Here is a 20,774-nt window from a genome sequence, read left to right as displayed (position 1 = left end):
ACTGTCACGCTCACTGTCCTTCGCTTGGTCATTTTACCCATCGCTTTATTTCTCTTTCCTTTTTGAAAAAAACTGTATTTGTTTATATCGGTTTTTGATGTTCAGATAGGGGGATTCGTTGAATTAATTAATAGAATATTTCTGGGGGGCTGGAACAAATTAATTGGTTTATAGTTATTCTTAATGGGGACAATTCGATCTAGATACGAGTGAATCGACACACGAGTGCTGTCGTGGAAGGCATTAAACACGTATATCGCGGCCTCACTGTATCTTTGGGGAAAATTGTAATTGTTCAATGTAGCTATGTATACTTATGCAGCTTAGTTAAGCTACAATTTAATAAACAGAAAACTCACTGTACAATATATAAAAATGTAGTCAGGCTGTAATAGAAAACAAACAAAAGACATCTTAGAGCACTAAATACAAGTGCAGAATGAACATGTTATTTTTATGTATAAATCACCAGTAAAATGTGCAGTTAACTACTAAAGATTCATCTTATTGTCTTTTTTGTCCTGCAAATAAAAAAAAGACAACATTAAGACATAAATTGCTATTGCTATAAAGGGAAAAAATATAGAAATCTTGGCTTTTTTCCATGGAAAAACTCTGGACTGTATCAAAACAGTATAGCTATTTACACATGTAATTTTTTTTACATAGTCAAAAAGTTGACATCCCTCAATATATTCACCTTAACAGCCGTTCAATAAATCAAATCCATCAATTGTTAACATTTTAACTCTTCTGATAAGCTTCATTTGCCAAACCGTCAGTTAACAGGGCTGCGCAGTTAAACGACTGTGAAGATGGTATCAACGGAATTTAAAATAGCTGCAACATTAAAACCCACACTTGAGCATCTGGAGGACGCTACATGTTTTGACGAATCCTTAAATGTGTGAACGGACAGAAAAAAAAACAAAAACCTAACAAGTACCACCACTGTTTTCTATAAGTGATTTTAAAAATCTGCAAAAGACATTGACCATTAAGCTGGTTAAACATATTAACTTAATCCTTTACAAAACAAGTGACAAAAATCCGTCCGTACTTCAACAGCATAGCAGCATCCTGCTACTCAGCTGATAAAAAGATTCCCTTCACTGATGCCTTGCATTCAAAAAACCTATTTGCTAACCAGTAGTTCTTTGACCTGACCTGCTTAAAAATAGCTAACATGTTAACACAAACAACAAAGGAAATATTAACACACATGGAACAGATTCCATTTTAGATTAATATATACAGTCAAGATTTGGGGTGTTTGGGAAAAAAATAACATTACTTCCACAAGAGGAAACATTTATTTTCAAATAATTCCTATACAAGAAAAAAACAAAGCAAATTAGCTTATTATGGTGATCATCCAAACCCAATGTACTGCACATTTCTCATCACCTGATTGTCTTCTAAACTGCACTCTAAACTAAGCAAAAATACAAATCCTGTGGTTACATATGTCGGGGTAATCAAAAAACGTACACCCAAACAAAACCCAAAGCAAATGAATGCCTTTCTATTTGTGCAAAGATATTCCATTTTTCTTTTTTTTAAAAGCTGATATCGTAAAATATGCCCTAAAACATCAAATATAACCAAGCCAAAGAAATGGCTCTGAGAACAAAGTGCTGAAAAACTAAAGATAAAACAAATTTAAATACACAAATAAATAGGGGGAACTTTACAACACTGAGAAAAAAAAATCATCATTTCATATCTACCAGGTGGGCATCATGTCTGGGAACCAGACACGACCCAGATGTTTTGACACCTCCCAGTGGATATCATCCAGCCCATAACGATGATCTGGAACCAGAACCTCCTCCATGATGGATAGTTGCGTCAGTCTGTCTCCACACATCCTCACAAACTCCACAAAGGCGCTGCAGGACACCTCACACTCTCCAAGGCCAATGGCTGAGAGCTGCGTGCAGCGTTGAGCGATGCGGATCAACTCTTCATCTAGCGGCCGCAACCCGTTAGCACACACGACAAGCTCCACCAGACGTGGGCAGGTCAGCCCAACACGTCCCAGGACATCTTTGCTGACAGAGCGACCAAAGTACAGATGTGTAACTGGGATCTCATCTCTAAAGAAGGGGCCAAACTCGTCCTCGTACAGAAAGAAATACATGACCAGGTTAAATTTTGGAGAGTGACGCACCATGGCGTCCCAGCTGCTCTTTTTGATAGTGTGGAACTGTTGGCCTGGATTCTCACTAACGACATCAATGCGAAGGTGCTCAAGGTGAACATGCTTTTCTGAGGACAGAGCAATGAGAAGTTCATCACTCAGCAAATGGTAGTTGAGGGCAAGTTCCCTCAAACCATGGCATTGGTCGGCCACGCACAAGATGCCTGAGAAAGAGAGGACCAGGAATTAGGAGACAAAAGATAATGTAAAAAAAAAACTAAAAAAAACAACCACATCAAAACTAAAGTCATTTGGCTGCTTGTCATATTTTTATCACCATTACTCATTTTAGTTCTCACCAAACAAAAAACAACCACATCAAAACTAATTTGGCTGCTTGTCATATTTGTATCACCATTACTCATTTTAGTTCTCACAGCTCAGGGAAAACGGCTAATACAGTGATACAGGAAAAATAAAAAGTGAAGTAGAGGCAAGATAGTTATTATATTATTCATGTATGTATTTACCCTTTATGAACCTCCCACACACTGTTATCAACCCTCCCTAATTACCCTTTCCCACACAATTATATGCAGAGTAGAGTTGTAGAATGGCAACGTAGAGCGAAGTGAACGCGAGAGTGACTGACAAGGGGAGGTGCTGAGAGATGCTGCAATGCATGAGCCAATCATCCTGAGGAACAGATTAGCATGCTCAATTAGCCAATAGTACACCGAGTACGCATTGTACACATCAGCCAATAGTGTGCTGTGTACAATCTCGTCCAGCTAAACAAAGCTAACAGCGATCGTTCGCAAATGCACTTGTCTCAATTTCAAAATAAGAATCCACACTTTTAAAGTCAAAACTTCGTATGTAAAATTATTTTATAATGTATTTTAGTTCATTTTTTGCTATATTTCACAACACAGTGACATTTTTTACGAGATTGGATTCAAAACAAAAAATGTGCGATGTACTGAGGGAGCAAAAGGAGAACGGCGATATAGAGAGGGAACACTGTAGACTTAATTTATAAAAGTCTCAGTGGTTTTAGATCATTGCCTTTTTTTTTTCCAAACCAGAAGTACACTCACACACAAGAGAGGTGCTGAAGATGATAGAATGGTGTGAGTCAGCACTGTACCTGCAGGTGAAACATGAGGGCAACTGCTCATTTTCAGCAGTTTCAGAGTGTCGCTGTTATTGGCCACCAGGACTTTCAGGGAGGGGTCGTCCACAGGTGTGTCATCAATTTTCAGGGACGACAATGACTTGGAGTTGACGAAAACCACCGTCAGCGCTGAGATGAAGTGAGACTGTTGGAAGGCGGAGAAACAGTAAGTCAGTCTTTTTGCAGAACTATACGGGTCCATCGAACAGCCTTAAATATTCTTTTATTCACCTTTTGGACACATTCATTTAACACTTGTGCTGTTTTCACTCGCGTCTTATATAGAAATCACTTTTTATAGACATTTAAAAATCAAAGTATTTACTAAATGAATTTATTAATAGCACTTGTTCGCTCATGTTAAATTGAGAGACTGAAAAGAACCTGTAGCACTTACCTGCTGGTTCTTTTGTTAATAATCATTTCTTATTAATTATTTTAAATATGTATTTATTATTAATGTGGTTTACAGGAAGTTGGTTTTAAAGAATCGTATTTCTTGACTGTGAAGATTGCTTCTTGAGGAGTGCTCATAATGTAATTATAATTCATTATTATACTATTTAATTATTATTATAATGTAAATCATAATGTAATTATAATACTATTTAATTATTATTATAATGTAATATAATTCTATCTTGTGGTGTCACACCACCTTGACAATTAATAAATTGTAACATTTTGCATTAGTAATAAAGGCTTTTTGAACTGTGCTTACTTTAGGCACTTCCATAAAACTAGGCCTGGCTGTGGAGATGAGCCCCAGTGTTTTCAGAGAACAGTTGACCAGCTGAGACAAGATATCACACGCCGCCTCTGCTGATTCTCGGCTGCTGTCCACCTTTAGAGAACAGAGAAGATGAAACTTCTTTTTTTTTTGAAAAAAAAAAATTCTGTTGTTTGAATGTGTAGAAAACCAAGTCATTGTCATCAGATCAGATCATACCTTAAAACTGACGTACTGAAGGTGGTTGGAGTGACGCTTGATAATCTGTTTGATGAGATCTGGGTGAGTAGCTTTCAGGTAGGAACTGGCCGGTTGGTTTAACTCGAACTCAAAGCAACGCCACAACTCTGGCAAGTGAAACGCCTGGTTCCAGCCTCGACACACCTGTGGCGAAGTTGATGAAAATGGCAGTACAAAAATTAGGATGTGTCAGTCCATTATTTTGTTATTTAACATTTGATTTCAGTAAAGTATTTGTGCTGCAAATGCTGGCAGAAATAGTGTGAATTTATACTATACTATTTGCAAAAACAATGATATCAATGATGCATAATTTGTAAGTGAAGTTGTAAAAACTTTTTTTTCACTAAGCATTTTAAGTACGCTGCACAATAAGTACTAAAAATACATACATAAACCACACAAGTGCATAGCATTTACTACAGACAAACTAAATCCTGGGTCCAAACTCTTAGCCTGTGTGTGAGCCACTGTACTGCTATCTCCAGGTAGTCTGAATGTATTTCCCGTTGATCCCTCACATGAGTTACTTCTTGCTGCATTTGGGATATTTGACATATGACATTTAGTGTAACGTTATGTATTAAAGGTCATTACAATTAAATATTATGACCAACATGACATTACTTTTAGTACATGTACCTGAGAGGCATAGGCTCTGTCCAGTAGAGGAAGGTACTGAAAGATGTGGAGCATGATCTCCTGAGGCAGACATTCCCAGCTAGCACTTTCTTCCTCCAAATCTTCATCTCGTCTCTCCTTAAAGGGTCGTTTAAGGGTTTTCTTGGAGCCACCGCTGTTGCCCCCGCCACCGTCCTCCTCGTTCACCAGACGAACTCGTTTCATCCTGAATAATCAGAGGAGAGACTACAAATTTCAGATAGATGAAGACAAGTCCAGGTCTCGATAAAAGACATAAACAAACGTAGGTGAGGTGTAGGTGAAACAAAGAATAGTCAAAACTTTGATTTGTCAACGAAAACAGCTTCTGCTTCAAAAACACACAGACACTAATTGTCAGCCATCATGAAGTGAATACAGTAGGGCTTATTCTAAGGATGAATCCTAATAAATGACATACACCAACGCGGCCACGCTACTTTACCAAAAATTTCACAGAGGGCCGTGAACTGGGACGAAGTCACGGGCCAAACTTAATATTTATTGAACAACTAACTGTAATTTTGTATGTTTTCATATGGAAACAAACTTCAGTTGGAATTATGCATGTTTTCATATGGAAACAAACTTCAGTTTTGTGTAAACATTGAATCTGTAACAACCAAAGGCTAATATTATAAACACGTTAAATTTGAAGTAAGACAAATCCTGACAGTATACAGGGGTTATAATACTGGCGTGCCAACTCCAGTAAACATTTGATATAGTCTTGTGGGCCAAATTTGCTCCCCGGGTCTGAGTTTGACACGTGTGATGTAGATGACGTATCATCATCTATACATAAATACTTTGCTGGCAATGAAGCCAGGGATTTCAAACACGCTCAGATGACACATATACAAAATTAATGTTTTAGTCTAGGCGCCCTTGTAAATAGTGAGGAGGACACGCCTACTTCCACTAACAACAACACCCCATACTTTCTCTCTCTTTAAGGTTCTTTTCTGGCCGTTTACAACCACACTAAACTATATATGTAAACATACATGTGCTTAATTCATAACACGAAACCACAGAACCGCCTGAGCTATGAGTTAGCATTAGCCGAACAGAGCGTCATGTATGTACCAACTAGCTAGCAAATAACTTCTCACTATCAATGTCAACTTCCGACCCATACTGATTTGTGTTTCAGATAGATTCCGCGGTGTTTCGGGAGCATAATCTACTCCCTTGTCTTACCTCTCTTTCTTTTATTGTATTTTTTCCACCAGGGAACTGCTCAGCCTCAACCGGGACCGACACAAGAAAACTGTGTTCGTGGAGGCGCAGCGATCAAACACATTGGACTATTAACGATCAGAGTCTGGAGGAGTTTAAACTGTGAATACAGTTTAGCTGCGTGGGTTTTTCTGAATTCTACCTATGTCAACAGAACCTGACCCAATTTCTCTTCGCGAATGCTGCTGCTGTAGTTTGTCACTTAAAGATGGCGTTTTTGTTGCTCGAAAGGAGTGCAGTTACCATACAGCATCGACAGAGGGCATCTTATCCTGTTCCAGTTTCTCTCCTTAAATTGTGGCCTAAAAAAAATCACGAGATTAAAAAAGGGTTATATTGGTTAAAGTTTTTAAACCATTAACTACAGGTTAAATAATTTTTAAATTCAGAAATTAGAAAACGATCAAAACATACATAAATTATATAAATTCATGAATACGTGACTACAGATATGCTTTAAGTTATCAGCCCAAGGCCCAGTGGAAAAACATTGGGTGCTTTCTTGAACAAGTGGTAATCTTGGGTGGAAAATATAATTTTTAATGTGTTTATAATTATCTGTACAAGGACAATAAAGGCAATTGTGCTTGTTCTTTTAAAACCTCAACCACCATTCTCATCCCAAACATGTCTGTCCCCAAGGGGGCATGACAGAAAATCATTAAGAACCACTGCTCGACACCGACCTTGACCCTGACCTCGTGCAGGGTAAAGGTGATCAGACTAGCTGTGAACATGGCTAGCAAAATATGACCACACTTGAGCATTGTCCTCAAAAGTTTAGAGCCACTGAAAATAGTATCCGGGCAGATGCCCATTTACAACTTCTATAAACACACCGGACGTCTGTTGTTTTTGCCAATAAACAAATCATTGCCCTTTTTATTTTTAGTTCTCCCCTGTTCAACGGTCTGAGGGTTTTAACTGCGGGAAATAAATTTAAAAGTCTGCCAACCCACAACACAAACATCCCTCAAGTTTACATCAAATAAAACATGTTTATTCAAAGTTGTCAATTTAGAAACAAAACCAAAAAACGTTACCTTCAAAATAAAAGCAGTGTCGTTGTATTTCAGGCACCTATCGCAGTGGAACATGTGTTGTCATCACACATTATTTAGATTTTTTGTGGATTTGAGAGTTGTCCTATTTTTTTTGTCAGTCAGAAAATTGTGTAGAGTGACATTTTACGTCACAATTTGAACCCTCAAAAGTTAATGGCCCTTAGCCATCTTTTATTTCAATATGTGAAGCAAAGGGCCTAGTTAGACGGTGTGAGATAATCAGGCATTTCTCTTTATTTAAATTGGACAGATTTACAGCTGTACACTACACCTGTGTTGGCATCAATTAGGAAAGCAAAATTAAGTACAAATTTATTATATACATATCAGTACACATATATTTATAAAATTCACTTCAACCCACAGAACCGTAGTGTTCATACATTACAATTATTATTGTAAGTCAGTGATAGGATAGGACTTTTAAGCAAGCAGCACACTACGTTATCTACAAAAAAAATCAAACGTCTATGGTAGAAAAATAGTGCTGTGTCTACAGAAATAGGTCGCAGCTACAAAATACAAGCGTCAACAGCACGGACACCAGAGAAAAGAGCAAAGCGCACGACACACACGTCTTTTTAGTCAGTTGGACAGAGACATACAAGACAGTAATAAACATCTGAAAGGGCTCCAAAGGAAAAAAAAGATCATCCTTGGAGACCTTATTTGGGAATATTACCAAACCTTCTTTTGGACTGATTAAAGAGAAACTTCTCAAAGGGTGCTTGCTTTACCAGAGATCTCGATGAGCATCTGTTGTGAGACACATGAAAAAGCTGTCCCGAGTCACCAGTTAAAATTCCAGGATTTTCCCCTCAATCCTTTCAATGAATTTCACGCCTTTGCTGCAGACACAACTTTTGTTTAACATAATTTGCAAACCATCATTGAAGAATACAGTAAACCCCTGTTTATGACTGACAGAGAGCTGTTGTGCCTGGCCGCTAGTTATGCCTGTCAGTGCGAGACATTTATGGGGTCCAAGGTTCACTTTACTGGTATCTGACACATACACAATGCAGGGAATGTGCTAAAAAGGACAGGGCAGTTCTTTGAGATGACAAGTCTGTAAAGAATTTTAGGGCTTCATTATGATGGAACGGGGCCGACTTCCAACTCTGCAGGCGGATTTGAGATTAAAAGGTTAAAGCCGTAACTCCAGCACTCTTCAGGAGACTGGTTATGAAAGCTGAGACGATACAGGTCGGACGCTCTTGGTCCACCAAAGTCACAGCTGATAAAGCTTTTGTTTCTTTTTCATTATTTTCCCCAGGAATGCAAAAAGCACGGCACATGCATTCACTCGTGTCAGCAATGATTAATCACCTGAAGTATTTTAATTACCCCAATGACGGTCAAAGCATCTTGTTTTTTAATGATCTGTGAATAGTGATTGATTTAACAGCTCTGGACAATTCGTGGCCCGCATACTTTTTACCCCTAATATTGAAAAGCATAGTGAGAATAAAGGTGAAACCCTCAGTAAATTCAACTGTGGATCATCGCATGTTTGAAGGTTGTGTGTTAGTGCCATCTGGCGGATTGCTACTGCACTGCAAATAGGTAGACTTAAAATGTGGTTGTGACGACAAGACAGTTTGATGGGACTGATCACGTGTCTAAGGCGATCTGATAAATCGGTGACGTTGAGTATGTTTCAGTATCGACTATATCCATTTACACTTGTGAAGGTTGTGTGTGAATTTGGGATCAAATGTCTTAATCAAAATTTGAGCATCGTAGTTAATCTGTAGAGAGACCCCTTGTGTTTTTTTTTTACAGTGACGTTTAACAAAAAAAGAAAGGTAAACAATTACGGTGATACTATTTTATGAGTTCAAGATAATTAAATAGTACAATTAAAATATGCTATATAAATAGCATGCAGTTGGTCAAATCACAGTTCTGTGGACTGTCCAAGTGCAGACAGCAATTAAAACACATCTAAAGACGGGAGCTGTTTTTTTTCTATTCGTTTAAATTGGTTTAAAGGCAGATTTTTTTTTCTTCTTCACTTCAGTAAAAACCAACAGTGCAGCATGACAATTAAAAGCCGATGTCTCCGATTTCTCACTCATACGCACGCAAACGCACACGAGTACAGCCTGCCTTGTCAACCTTATCTGTGTCATAGTGTGCTGTAAAAATGAAACAGTCCTCTGCCTTAACAAATCTCTGTACATTCGGCTTTATTCTGGTTGCTCACACACAGGTCATATGACAGCTTCTGTGGTTGTGTCTCACGTGTGGTTACTGCTGTTAGCTAACAGTCTCTTTGTGGGAGAGTCTCTTACTCTCCGGGCGACACAGTGAGCGTGAACAGGCACTGGACCGGGCAAACAAACTACGTCTGGCTGACTGAAGGTGTTGTGACACAGGTGACATCCCTTCTTCTCGGACACGACAATGTTCTTTTTACGCTCTTCTAACTGGAGGAGAAAAAAAAACAAAAAAAAAACAGACAGGACATGAGTTAAATGGAGCGTATGCAGAAAGTTCCTCAGCTCACAGATTTATTGCACGTTAAAACCTTTAAACGACTGCTTTGTGTCAAGGATAACGATACTAAAATTGTAACAGACAAAAATTATTATTTTGTTTCCGTCAGATTAACCATTGAATACTAAAATCGGAACAGAAAAATTAGCATATTTTGTTTCCGTCAGATTAACCATTGGCTCGAAAGTGTCTGTCCTGAAGTGGATGTCTCACATCCAGCGGACAGACACTAGTTTACAAAAGCCAAGTCTATCACTTGCTTCAGTGAAACATGTTTTTAGCCAGTTTGCACCTGTAGATACGATTTTAAAAAGTACAGTCTAGTGTGAAAGTGAATTACTTGTCATTGTTGTAACAGTGAGCTGGGGGAAGCTCAGGCACCGGGGGAGCAGTGTGTACGGACAGTGCTGTGCTTAGTGCACCTGGGTGGTAACGTGGCATCTGCTGGAATCGAACCTGAATTCAATCTACGTATATCAATAGTTTTAGTTTCCTTAACCACCCCGCCACCACTGCCCCATTCAATCTACGTATATCAATAGTTTTAACCAATAAAACACCCAACGTTTTGGTTGGTTTGGAGGTAGTTACATTTAAACTAGTCATAATTTCAGTCATTCATTGTCTACCTCTTCCTGTCCAGAGTCACCGGGAGCTGGAGCCAATCCCAGCAGTCGTACTTCCTGTCCAGAGTCATGGGGAGCTGGAGCCAATCCCAGCAGTCGTTGGGGGGGAAATAGGGGGGATGCACCTTAGACAGTTAACCACTTCATTGCAGGCTCTGCACCTATGCCGATATTGTACCTATAGTCAATCTACAGCCTGATTTTTGGACTGTGTGGAAAAATCGTGACCATCCTGTCAAGCAAAACATGACCTTAAACACCCTGGCACCTTGTTGCCTGATTATTCCAGTTTTCTCGTGAGTCAAGATATTATTAGGAAAAGTCATGGTAAAGTCAGAGAACAGATGAGCTGAATAATGTGATATATATATAATGTATATAATATTTGACTACACTATTAAAAACATATGAACACAGCAGGTTTTGTTTTTGTTTGAACTGACCGCGTGCCACCATCCAGTAAAGTATAGTATTATACTATAGTATAGTAAAGTATTTTCTTCTTTCAACACAGTAGGCAGAGGTAGTGTCCTCACCACTCTCTCTCAGCTTCCAGCACTTGTTAGGCAGTTCATGTTTTTTTGCGCTAAGCTCTGGGATGTTATCAGTTATTGCAGACTTTTCCCTCAGACAACTTTCATGACGGATTACGGGAATTGAGGAATTTTTTTTTAAATGACTCAGGATTTAACACAGACTTGTTAAATCTTAAGTTTTTAAAAAGGTTCTCTCGACGTTCAGCTAATGTTGGCTTTAATTATAAAACTATTTTTTAGGAATGTTCACCTATCAGTTGTTAGATGTTGAACAAGTTCAGTTTTTTTTGCCTCACCTCGAAACAGAAATATAAAGATATTTTGGAAATTTCAGTTCTGTTTTGAAAGTGGAAAAAAAATAAATCAGGGATGCAGGGAGGGTGTGAACGAGTTTTCTTTAAAGCTCACACCAGACATTTCTCAGTCTTTGCTGAATGTTCTACGACATTATGATGTGGTAGTGCAATTTTACACACACTAAAGTTGTTCAATGTAATGCTAACTTTAAGTTCTCACATTTCTTTCGGAGAAAATACCGGTTACATTTGATGAGACAGCCATTGCTTGGAGACCACGAGGCTAGTTTTGGCGATCACTCGCTGACTTTTACAAGTCTTTAACTGTTACTTTGTGGGAAGAGGGGTTGTGTTTTAACAGTAACAACGCAGTTGGCTGACTTTTACAAGTCTTTAACTGTTACTTTGTGGGAAGAGGGGTTGTGTTTTAACAGTAACAACGCAGTTGAAGTCAATTTACTTACAGCCTCTTAGGTGGTTACAAGTCTTCTGCGAATTGATCATCTTGTGTTTGTGGCTACAATATAACAACAGTATTACATTACCTTTTTTAGGAATTTCTGGCTAGTGTCTAGGTCCAGTTTATTGTGAATGGATAATGCTGGGACAAAAAGTGATGAACTAAATCACACAATTGGCATTTGCATCAACTCTAATTCTGACGTCTCTACAAAATCCCACTTGAGTTTGACTCATTGTTTATATATGAAAGGCGTTCCCTCTCTAGGGTTATTTTGAGGCTCCCCTTTATCTTTCTTAAATCACTTGACCCAAGCGTAAAACTCTAGAAAAGCTCTAGATAATGAGTCCTCTCTTTCCTGTAGCAAAACATCCCACTTCTAAAAGGTTTCCATTCAAGTTCTGTTAAAATTCTGATGCCTGCTCTGATTTCAAAATTTGAGATTTGAACACTTGATAAAATAAAACGTAACATAGGTCGAAGCTTGACAAGATATTATGATAAACTATGTCAAATATTTTGATGCCTTAGATCCTTGTTTTACCATGTTGTAGTTAATAAAATCACTCACATCAATCAACTAAGCATGTAAAAACAGCATCTAAAAGAAGTAAAAGTGAGTTGTTAATAAACTTGACAACATTGTTATGTTATGTGCGTCTCACCCTGTCATGGAGTAGCTGAAGGTTTTCCGAATGAGCTAGCCCCAAACCAATCTGGGACATGCGACAGGCGTGCATACTGGCTCTGACGGCTCGATTCAAGAACGGACAAAGCAGCTGCAGTGACCAGCTTTCCGGAAGGATTCGTAGAACTTGGGCCGCGTCAAACACCTCTCCATGCCGATTTAAAAGGTCCACGGCCGCCATGTCATACTCTCCACCACTGCCCCCTGCATTTGACCTTCCACAGTGGTTCCCATCGAGATAAACACTTAAGAGTAGATGAAACAGCTTCTGCCTGTAAGTGGAATCCTGGCAAGATGATGCCCAGAGACAGAAGGACTCAGCAGATTGGAAGTCTTTAAGTTCGTGCACTAATATCTGCAGCGCTTTATCGTGCTCCTCTAGTTTCCCGTGTAGTGTTGCACGTTCTAACAGCAGATCTTGGCAGTTCTCAATCTTACCTAGACAAAGCAGATGAACAGATGAACAACATATGGCCGGTAATTCTGTACCAATGTATTTTACACATTGTTAAAAATAAACAAATAATATGTTAGTAATAACACTTTTCCTAGCTAAACACTACAAGAATACATTATATAGAGTGGATTTATTATTTAAAAAAAAAAAGGTTTCAACCAAGTTTATAATAAAATGAAACAACAACAGACCCTGACACTTTATATATTTCCAAACTAACTCTTAAAATTAAAAAAAAAAAAAAAAAAAATGACCCCCCCCCCCCCCCAAAAAAAAAAAAAGAAGAAGAAGAATATAATCACTGAAAGCCTGGCCAGGAAGTAAAACTTTTTCCTTAAATTACCGCTAGACATAGCTAGCAAGTAATCAGTAGTTACCAAAAATTAACTGCTTACACTTAGAACCAAAGTCTCTAAATATTGGATACAAGGAAAAAAGTTGTAACATAAACACGTGTAATTTGCCATGTATAGAGAAATCATTCTTGAACTTAAATAGAAAAGGGTAACTTTAAAGCTAACATAATTAATTCATCCTACATATCCTACACAGAGCCAAAAAGCCCCCGTAAAAAAAGAAAAAACTGTGAACATTTTGATTGACAGTATTGATAGCCAATCAGCGCTCGGGTTCTACACAAAGTCACAGCGTTGTTTTCGGGAAGGGGGCTGGCACTTGTCAGGAAAGGGTTAGCAAGACCCGAAGACCGCTACGTCTCCGCACAATCTCTCAAACGTCAACCTTCCCTTTATTATAACACCCTGTGGCATTTTTTACATTGGGATATTGTGATATAGTTTTTTCGCCGATTGTTGGGATACATTATTCGACAAGATATTCGACGGGACAGCTGTGAAGGGAGAGCTTCGACTTCGTCCGCACGTCTAATGTACTGAACGGGGCGGAAGTAACTTGCCAGCTGTCTGGCTAAGCTTCGCTCGGTGAGTAAATAAGCGATTCTAAAACGTCACTAAACGTTTAAAAGATCACTTTTCTGACTATCTGAATAATCAGGTAAGATATAGACATGCGTATCATTTTCGCCTATTGTTGTCACGTGTCTATATCCCAGTTAGGGTTGGAGTGGTGTATCTCAAATAAACAAATCTAAGGCCAAGAAGCCAAAGAAGGGCAGTCCACTGTGTAAAGACAACGGTGATCTTTTCACCGTCTTCATCCATATTAAAAACGTGTTATGAAAATTGGACGAACATTTAAATTAATTAAAAGAAAAATCAGATACCGTTGTACTGAAAGACGATATTGAACTGTCCAGTTGAAGAACAACAGGAGCAGGCTATCCCATAGGATTTTTTTTAACGCTTGGAGTTAAGGAATCGTTTTAATTAATCATACGATTGTTTTATTCAAAGTAATCGGTCAGTCATTTCTGGATGTCAATTACAAATGACAACGCCCCCTCAAACTCAAATCAAGTTTTGTTTGTGTCGTCATGTAACGTTAAAAAATTTAAAATATAACTGAAAATGTATTTTATTATCAGAGTATAATCGAGTAGATAATTTGATAATCAACTAATCACCATAATACAGAAATTTTAATTCTGAAAAACAACATCGAACAACCATTGTCTTCTCATTATCTCCATTTTTGTTGTGTGTTCTGGCATATTACACATTCGAGTCAAACTAAAACTGAAAGCATCTGTCGGTACCATCTTGTACGGACTAAAGACATTGTTATAATGTATGTACAAAGTACAAACTATCTTATCTTAAGGAGCCGTTTGGCCTGTTGGACAGTTAATTTTTTTGATAATATTAAACCAGCTATTAAACTTGTGGCCAAGGTGCAATGTGCATCTGTGGATGTCAACACATTACATTTCTTTCATTTTCAACTTGTCAAATGATGTAGAGTCCGTGTTGTAATAAAAGACAGATTGCGGTAATGTTTCCTCTAATTATCAGTCTGAACCATAATATAAAGTGACAGAAATATCTCTTCAGAGATGTCAAAATAAAACATTGATCTGTGATTAACACATCTACATGAATATAACAGCTAACAGCTAGTTTTAATCATCAAAAACCCAAGTCTCTCACTTGTGATGTTTTTCCAGCCATGGGATGCTGTCAGCCAGCAGGCAGGAATTGTCTGAAGTGAGCAGTTCCATGAGGCTTTCGTGATGCTGTTCGGCGTACAGTTTTAACAAAGCTGTGTCCACATCCTCTCGGCAGCCATTCACTACTTCTGTGCTTCGTACCTGTTGAGGAAAATCGAAAACAAAACCTTCCGTCATAACCACACACACAAGACAGGATCACCTGACAGGTAGACCTGGAAAAAAACCTGTGTAAACATGTTTCCGTTTTAAACTTCACATACCTCTTCCAGATACCTAATGAGGAACTTTTTGCAGTGCAGCACTTTTTCTTGATCTCCCTGAGCCAGTTGGTTAAGATCTGCAAACTCATGCAGAGGAGGGTGGCAGCGTGTGAACGAAGAAGACGCTGGGAGCAGGAGAGGGTAGAGGGAAATCAGCTCACGCACATCCAGTTGACCCTTCCTGTAGATGTAATGACGTAAGATAAATTGTGCTGTTTTTGTCCTTCCACCACAAATGAAAACACTCAACAACATTCCTATGACCAGGGCTGAGCGATATGGTCTGAAATATTATAATTATTATAATATTTTGAAAGTATATCAAAACTTTTAGCAGAGTGTTGAGGCACACTGAACAGTACAGTAAATGAAAATATAAAAAAACTATCAAAACTTTATTTATTAGCTAAGCACCAGGTTTAACTATTACTGAAATACTTTCATATAAGACATAAAATATTTTAATACATAAATTAATATTATTATTGTGTGTTGAACTTTTATAGAACTATGTATGTTTGGCAGCCGGCTATTGTGCAGTGTTTGATTTTGAGTCAGCCTTAAAACTGGATAAGACAAGCTAGCAATGCTAACAGCCAACCTTTTTATTTTTATTTTTGGGCCATTACCGACTGATCTGACTTGTGAATAAATGTTGTGACTGCTTTACTGCCCACTATACAAAAAAAGATAACCTCAAGCAATACATAAAGAAGGTAAAGACCTTGCTGATGTACGTAGAACGTAGAAGATTGATTTTCCTGCTACATTTGTGTCAGACAACAAGATAATAATAATAATAATAAAATGGATAAACGGATAAATGGATAAAGGTCTAAATGAAACATAGGCTAAAAACCTCTGCACATGAACACAAAATAAGGCGAAAATATCAAGCTACACATCAGAATCATATGAAACCAACAAAACCCATCGCCTCCTCTTACCTGAAATGTTCTCTTGCTTCTGAAAACTGAAGTTGGCCAAACTGTATAAAACCCACTTGTTGGAGGATCCTTTTATGCAAAATCTGTGGACACAGACAATCTGTAAGGTCTCACTGAACATCAACTAGCAGTCAGATCAGAAAGAGGACAAAAAAAAAAAAAAGATCTCCTTTCGTGATTATCAATTTGATTTGAGATAGAAAAACAAACACTGTTGTTTACCTGGAACCTGTCTTTGGGGATATTTCTCTGTGCCCCCTCTGTAAGTGTGAGTGCCTCCTCTACTCTCTGACCAGCCAGTAAGTCCTGGATCTGTCTCTCCAGTGGCAGAGGAACCAGGACATATACTGCCTTAGTGGAAGCCAGTATCATTTTACCTGACAAGCACACAAAAACAAGAAGCAAATATCAACAGTGATGTCACATCATTCACACCATCTCAGTGTTTGAGCATTTAGCAGACTTCACACATAAAAGACATTTGAATTCACGACACATTTCACAAAAATGAGAAACTAAAGGCTGCAATATTAGTAAAGATTAAAGTTCTATTGGTCCTGGGTTAAAATGTTTTTTTTAAGGGGACAGGGGGGGGGTTATAGTCTCTCTTATATATTTTTTTTGCTCCTTTTCACAGACACAGAAGGCTCAATGTTCCATGATTGTTTGCAGAGGACATTGTCATCTGTGGTGAGAGTACGGAGCAGGTGAAAGAGAACACGGAGAGGTGGAGGTTTGCTTTAAAGAAAACACGGAGAGGTGGAGGTTTGCTTTGCAGTGATGAGAAATGAAGGTCAGACGTGGAGAAAAGAGTTAACCTTGTCTTGTGCGACTAAAACCGTTCAAGCTTGAGTGAACCTTTTATGTCCTTGGGAGAATACAGAGATAGATCTACCGATGGCTCTACCTTGTAAACAGCTCCTGCATATCACTGTTGTTTTGATTTGATCTGTGGTTTTCTAACAAGTTTTATTTAGACTTACAACTTTAATTAGTCTTTCATTTCATATAGAGTGCATAAAGTAAGCGTATTCATCCCTGGACAACCTTTAAAAAAACTCCAAAATGTGGTAATGTTAGTCTACAAATTTGTTGAGTTGAACATGCTGCTTGGTAAGATAATATTCTAGATAGAATTGACTGAATATGTCGATACCTTCAAAGTCTTGGAGAATGTGTCCATCCCTGAATGAAAGGGTTTGTTTCAGCTGTTGATCTAACATGCTGTGGATGGTGATGAAGCTCTCATCTAAGGCCACCACATAAGGAAAACATACAGCGGCACAGATCACCCTCTCTGACCAGTTGACAGGAGCTCGCTGAGACACTCCCTCTGCATTGGCAAACATTCCTAGGAGGAACAAGTTACACTTTTAAATTATTCATACTCGTGACATTGACAAAAAAAATGTATGTCATTTAATTCATGGACAATGTCATCAGCTACTGTACAATAACTAAATAAAAATTCCAACTATTTAGCAGACATGTAGCTAACACTGGAGCATTCATTCAGAACTATTGTCAGGACTCACTAAATCAAAAAAGTGTTTAAACATATCCAACTCACCGAGACCACCAGGTGCTGCTAAAAGGAACTCCTCCCTGCCAATCCTTTTTACAATAGGTCTTCTTTCTTCACTGTTGTAAGGGAAAAGATCTTGGAAGGATCCTGTGTTGTAATTCAAGATCATGTACTGTGTGGCGAGGGCCAGGCACAAGAAGTAACCATCCAGACTGAGGGCACACGGTTGCTCAGGGGTGCTCACCTCTTTGACCAGCTGGACTCTGTCCTCGTAAATCATGTAAATCTGGACTGTACGCCGTTTGGAGGTAAGGACACCCATCTCCACACAGAAAGGATCACCATTGACTGGATTCTCGTTTATGCAAAATCCTGTCACATTTCTGATTTTTGCTCCACCTCCTGCTGCTGAGGGCACAGTCTCCAACGTCACCATATCGACTAGAAACACTACACCATCGCAAAGCACAATCAAACGTTCCAGGGCCGAAGCCGCTCGAAGCTCAGCAACCGGCTTCTTTAGGCCCAGGTATTTGTGCAAGAGTTTCTGAGCCAGGTAGCTCAGTTTCCCTTTAGAGGAAGTGACCTCTTCCAACAGGAAATGGTGGATGATGCAGTCATTGGTGCCCACATACAAGTGCTTCCCACAACATTCGATACACTCGATATTGATGCGAGCTTTTTCGCCCATAAGAAGCTCTCGCTCCACAGCGGGGACAAGCTCAAAAGCCTTCACGCTCATCTCAACAAAGGCATCTACACTAGAAGATACAAAAAACAGAGAGACATTAAAGCTGCAAACATGTTGGTGTCCATACATCAGAGTATAGTTTGACCAACAATTACAGGTGCAACTAACATGGTCAATTTATCATTTTTTAACTGTAAATTAAGTTATCTGTCCATATTTGAAATGCTAAATAAGACATTAATGATTAGTTAGCAGGTGATTGGTCACTGATTGTAACAGTTATCAAAGCAACTCCTCTGAAAGTCGTAAAAATGTAGCAAATGGATACATGGACAGGATATTAAGTTTACATACTTGTATTGCTTTACTGTTTTTATAATTCCTATGCTGTTTTTTAACACATGTAAACGTGACCCACATCGCAGAAAGTTAAACATTCAAGTTAACTCATATCCTAGAATGGGACACTTATGATATATATAAAATGAATTCTACATATACGTTTAACAGACAATATTTATGCTAAAGCTAGTGACTTTATATTAGTCTCTATAAAGGGAGCTAATGAGTTGAATAAATTAAGTTGATGCTTTATTATAATTATCATTAGTCACTGTTCACTTAATATTTGATTCATTTTGGACATCTTAATTTAAGATATTATGTGTAACAATGAGTTTTTAGGTCCTTTCTGTGCGCAGTAGTGCCCTAAGTATAATATCGACTAATTGACTAATATATTGACTTTTATCTCCATTATCACAATTTGGACTTTAGCTGATAATAACGTGTACTTCTCATCTCTCAACATTTAAATACCCTGGGTTTGACTATATTAAAAATTCACTGTTGTTGTTCAATGTTATAACGTTACACGTCATAATTTGACAATATCCATTCCCGACTTTTTATCTCTATTTGACAATATCCATTCCCGACTTTTTATGTTGTTATTGCGACTTGGGTATCTCACAATTCCAAGATAATTAACCAGACTTGGTAAGTCGTCTTAATGATAAGTTAATTAAGACGTCTTATTTTTAAAACTTGAGAACGTGTTCCTATGTCCCTGAACTGGAATGGATAATTTTCCCTTTTATAAAATAATGTAAATAATTTTGCGCCGATTGTGCTGACAGCTAATGACGTACAAGCTAACTAGCCTAGACATAGCCGTCTATGAATTTTAATTGCAGAAGAAACAGTTCTGGTGAACAGTGAATGTGTGTATGCGGGATATTTAACTTGCATTGTAGATTATACGTATGATGAAGTCTGGTTCAGTTTTTAATTGACAGAGTCGCTTCTAGGCCGGGATGATAAACATGCTAATGTTAGCCTGACAAGCCTGTTCTACAATGATGCCAATGCTATCCATCACTTTAAAAATTCTATATAATGAATGGCTTGTAGTCATTACTTGTGAGCTGCTTGACATATGTGTCATGGGAGAAGTACTTATTTAATCCAGCCTCTGTCGTCTTGACTAGATGCTTAAGTACAGAAGCTCTCTTTGCTTAATTTATCCGTGATGCTAGCATTTACGTACCACTACAGACAGAGCATGAGACGGCAGTAGGCACCTCCACATACAAACGAGCCTTACGACTCCACACACAGCGGTCCTGGCATTTATTTCCACCTGCTGATTAACACAGCCATACTGCTGGTATAGACACTGCACTGACAAGCAGGACTGCTGACTTGTATGGCAGCGACGTTGCCTCCTTGCTTCCTCCCTTCCTTCCAGAATGTAACACCGCCCAGTTACACTGATCTACTGGGGTGGGTGATGCAGTGCTGCGTTCATGTCTACCAAACTTGTAGGGAATTTGATGTTTTTTCTAAAATAGAACGGACTTTATTATTTTCTTAAATTAGGTTGCAAAATGTTAGCTATTAAGGTAAGCCAGCCTAATATAATTACTCTACTAGCATTACTAAATTGATATCTATAGAGTCTTCGCACCCTTTGAAAGATTACAAACAAGAACAACAACATTTTGCATGATCTGTGACATTAAACGACCGATTTCTATCTATCGACCTGTTGATGATTTAAAGAAAAAGGGCTTTTGGTTTTTCTCAGACAAACACCGTAATCCCGTGTTTAAAAATTGTTGGAGCCAATACCAACAGCCATCGGGAGAGGGCAGAACTAAACATTGGACAAAGTCCACCACAGGCAATCAAATTATTTTTCCCCAAGTGCTTTTGGCAACACTTGTATCGTGTGTCCCTAGTATTAAGAGACATTAAGGATGAGAAGGCATGTGAAAAAACTCAAATAAACTCAGGATAAACAGAGATTTACAAGGGAAACCCATTGCTTTCCAAATTTGTTGTTTTATTCAACTTTTATTAAAAAGTACTGTATCAATCAATTTTGATTCTAATATATCTTCGTATAATAGATATGTGTACAAGTTTTGTCTATTAAC

The 20,774-nt window shown here is 38.3% G+C and overlaps 2 protein-coding genes across 2 annotated transcripts; both read right to left on the bottom strand.

Annotated features, from left to right (window-relative positions):
• Positions 1 to 427: 427 nt before the first annotated feature.
• LOC103378629 (F-box/LRR-repeat protein 3-like) lies at positions 428 to 6,447 on the bottom strand. The gene is made up of 6 exons (XM_008309906.2): positions 6,154 to 6,447; positions 4,933 to 5,137; positions 4,270 to 4,434; positions 4,042 to 4,164; positions 3,294 to 3,465; positions 428 to 2,367 (listed from the first exon to the last, which is right to left on the bottom strand). Exons 2-6 carry the CDS (start codon positions 5,134 to 5,136, stop codon positions 1,727 to 1,729), a joined length of 1,305 nt encoding a protein of 434 aa, XP_008308128.1. The 5' UTR covers position 5,137; positions 6,154 to 6,447; the 3' UTR covers positions 428 to 1,726.
• Positions 6,448 to 7,467: 1,020 nt separating this feature from the next.
• Positions 7,468 to 20,118, bottom strand: tgfbrap1 (transforming growth factor, beta receptor associated protein 1). Its single transcript, XM_025055849.1, has 9 exons — positions 19,883 to 20,118; positions 17,688 to 18,403; positions 17,274 to 17,468; positions 16,340 to 16,494; positions 16,118 to 16,200; positions 15,171 to 15,351; positions 14,888 to 15,048; positions 12,342 to 12,861; positions 7,468 to 9,688 (listed from the first exon to the last, which is right to left on the bottom strand). Exons 2-9 carry the CDS (start codon positions 18,382 to 18,384, stop codon positions 9,500 to 9,502), a joined length of 2,181 nt encoding a protein of 726 aa, XP_024911617.1. The 5' UTR covers positions 18,385 to 18,403; positions 19,883 to 20,118; the 3' UTR covers positions 7,468 to 9,499.
• Positions 20,119 to 20,774: the final 656 nt, after the last annotated feature.

The sequence above is a fragment of the Cynoglossus semilaevis genome, chromosome 5, assembly GCF_000523025.1.
Source record: "Cynoglossus semilaevis isolate Cse_v1.0 chromosome 5, Cse_v1.0, whole genome shotgun sequence".
Lineage (NCBI taxonomy): Eukaryota > Metazoa > Chordata > Actinopteri > Pleuronectiformes > Cynoglossidae > Cynoglossus > Cynoglossus semilaevis.
The sequence above is the reverse complement of the archived record's forward strand: the minus strand, read 5'-3'. Positions and strand labels throughout refer to the sequence as shown.

Excerpts from the sequence above, each read along its gene's own strand:
- LOC103378629 (XM_008309906.2), bottom strand. The coding sequence starts at position 5,136 with ATGAAACGAGTTCGTCTGGTGAACGAGGAGGACGGTGGCGGGGGCAAC. Across the intron at positions 4,165-4,269 it reads TTCAGTACGTCAGTTTTAAG|GTGGACAGCAGCCGAGAATC; the intron begins GTATGATCTGAT and ends TGTTCTCTAAAG. Across the intron at positions 2,368-3,293 it reads CCCTCATGTTTCACCTGCAG|GCATCTTGTGCGTGGCCGAC; the intron begins GTACAGTGCTGA and ends TCTCTTTCTCAG.
- tgfbrap1 (XM_025055849.1), bottom strand. The coding sequence starts at position 18,384 with ATGAGCGTGAAGGCTTTTGAGCTTGTCCCCGCTGTGGAGCGAGAGCTT. Across the intron at positions 16,495-17,273 it reads CATTCTCCAAGACTTTGAAG|GTAAAATGATACTGGCTTCC; the intron begins GTATCGACATAT and ends TGTGCTTGTCAG. Across the intron at positions 9,689-12,341 it reads TTCAGCTACTCCATGACAGG|TTAGAAGAGCGTAAAAAGAA; the intron begins GTGAGACGCACA and ends TTTCTCCTCCAG.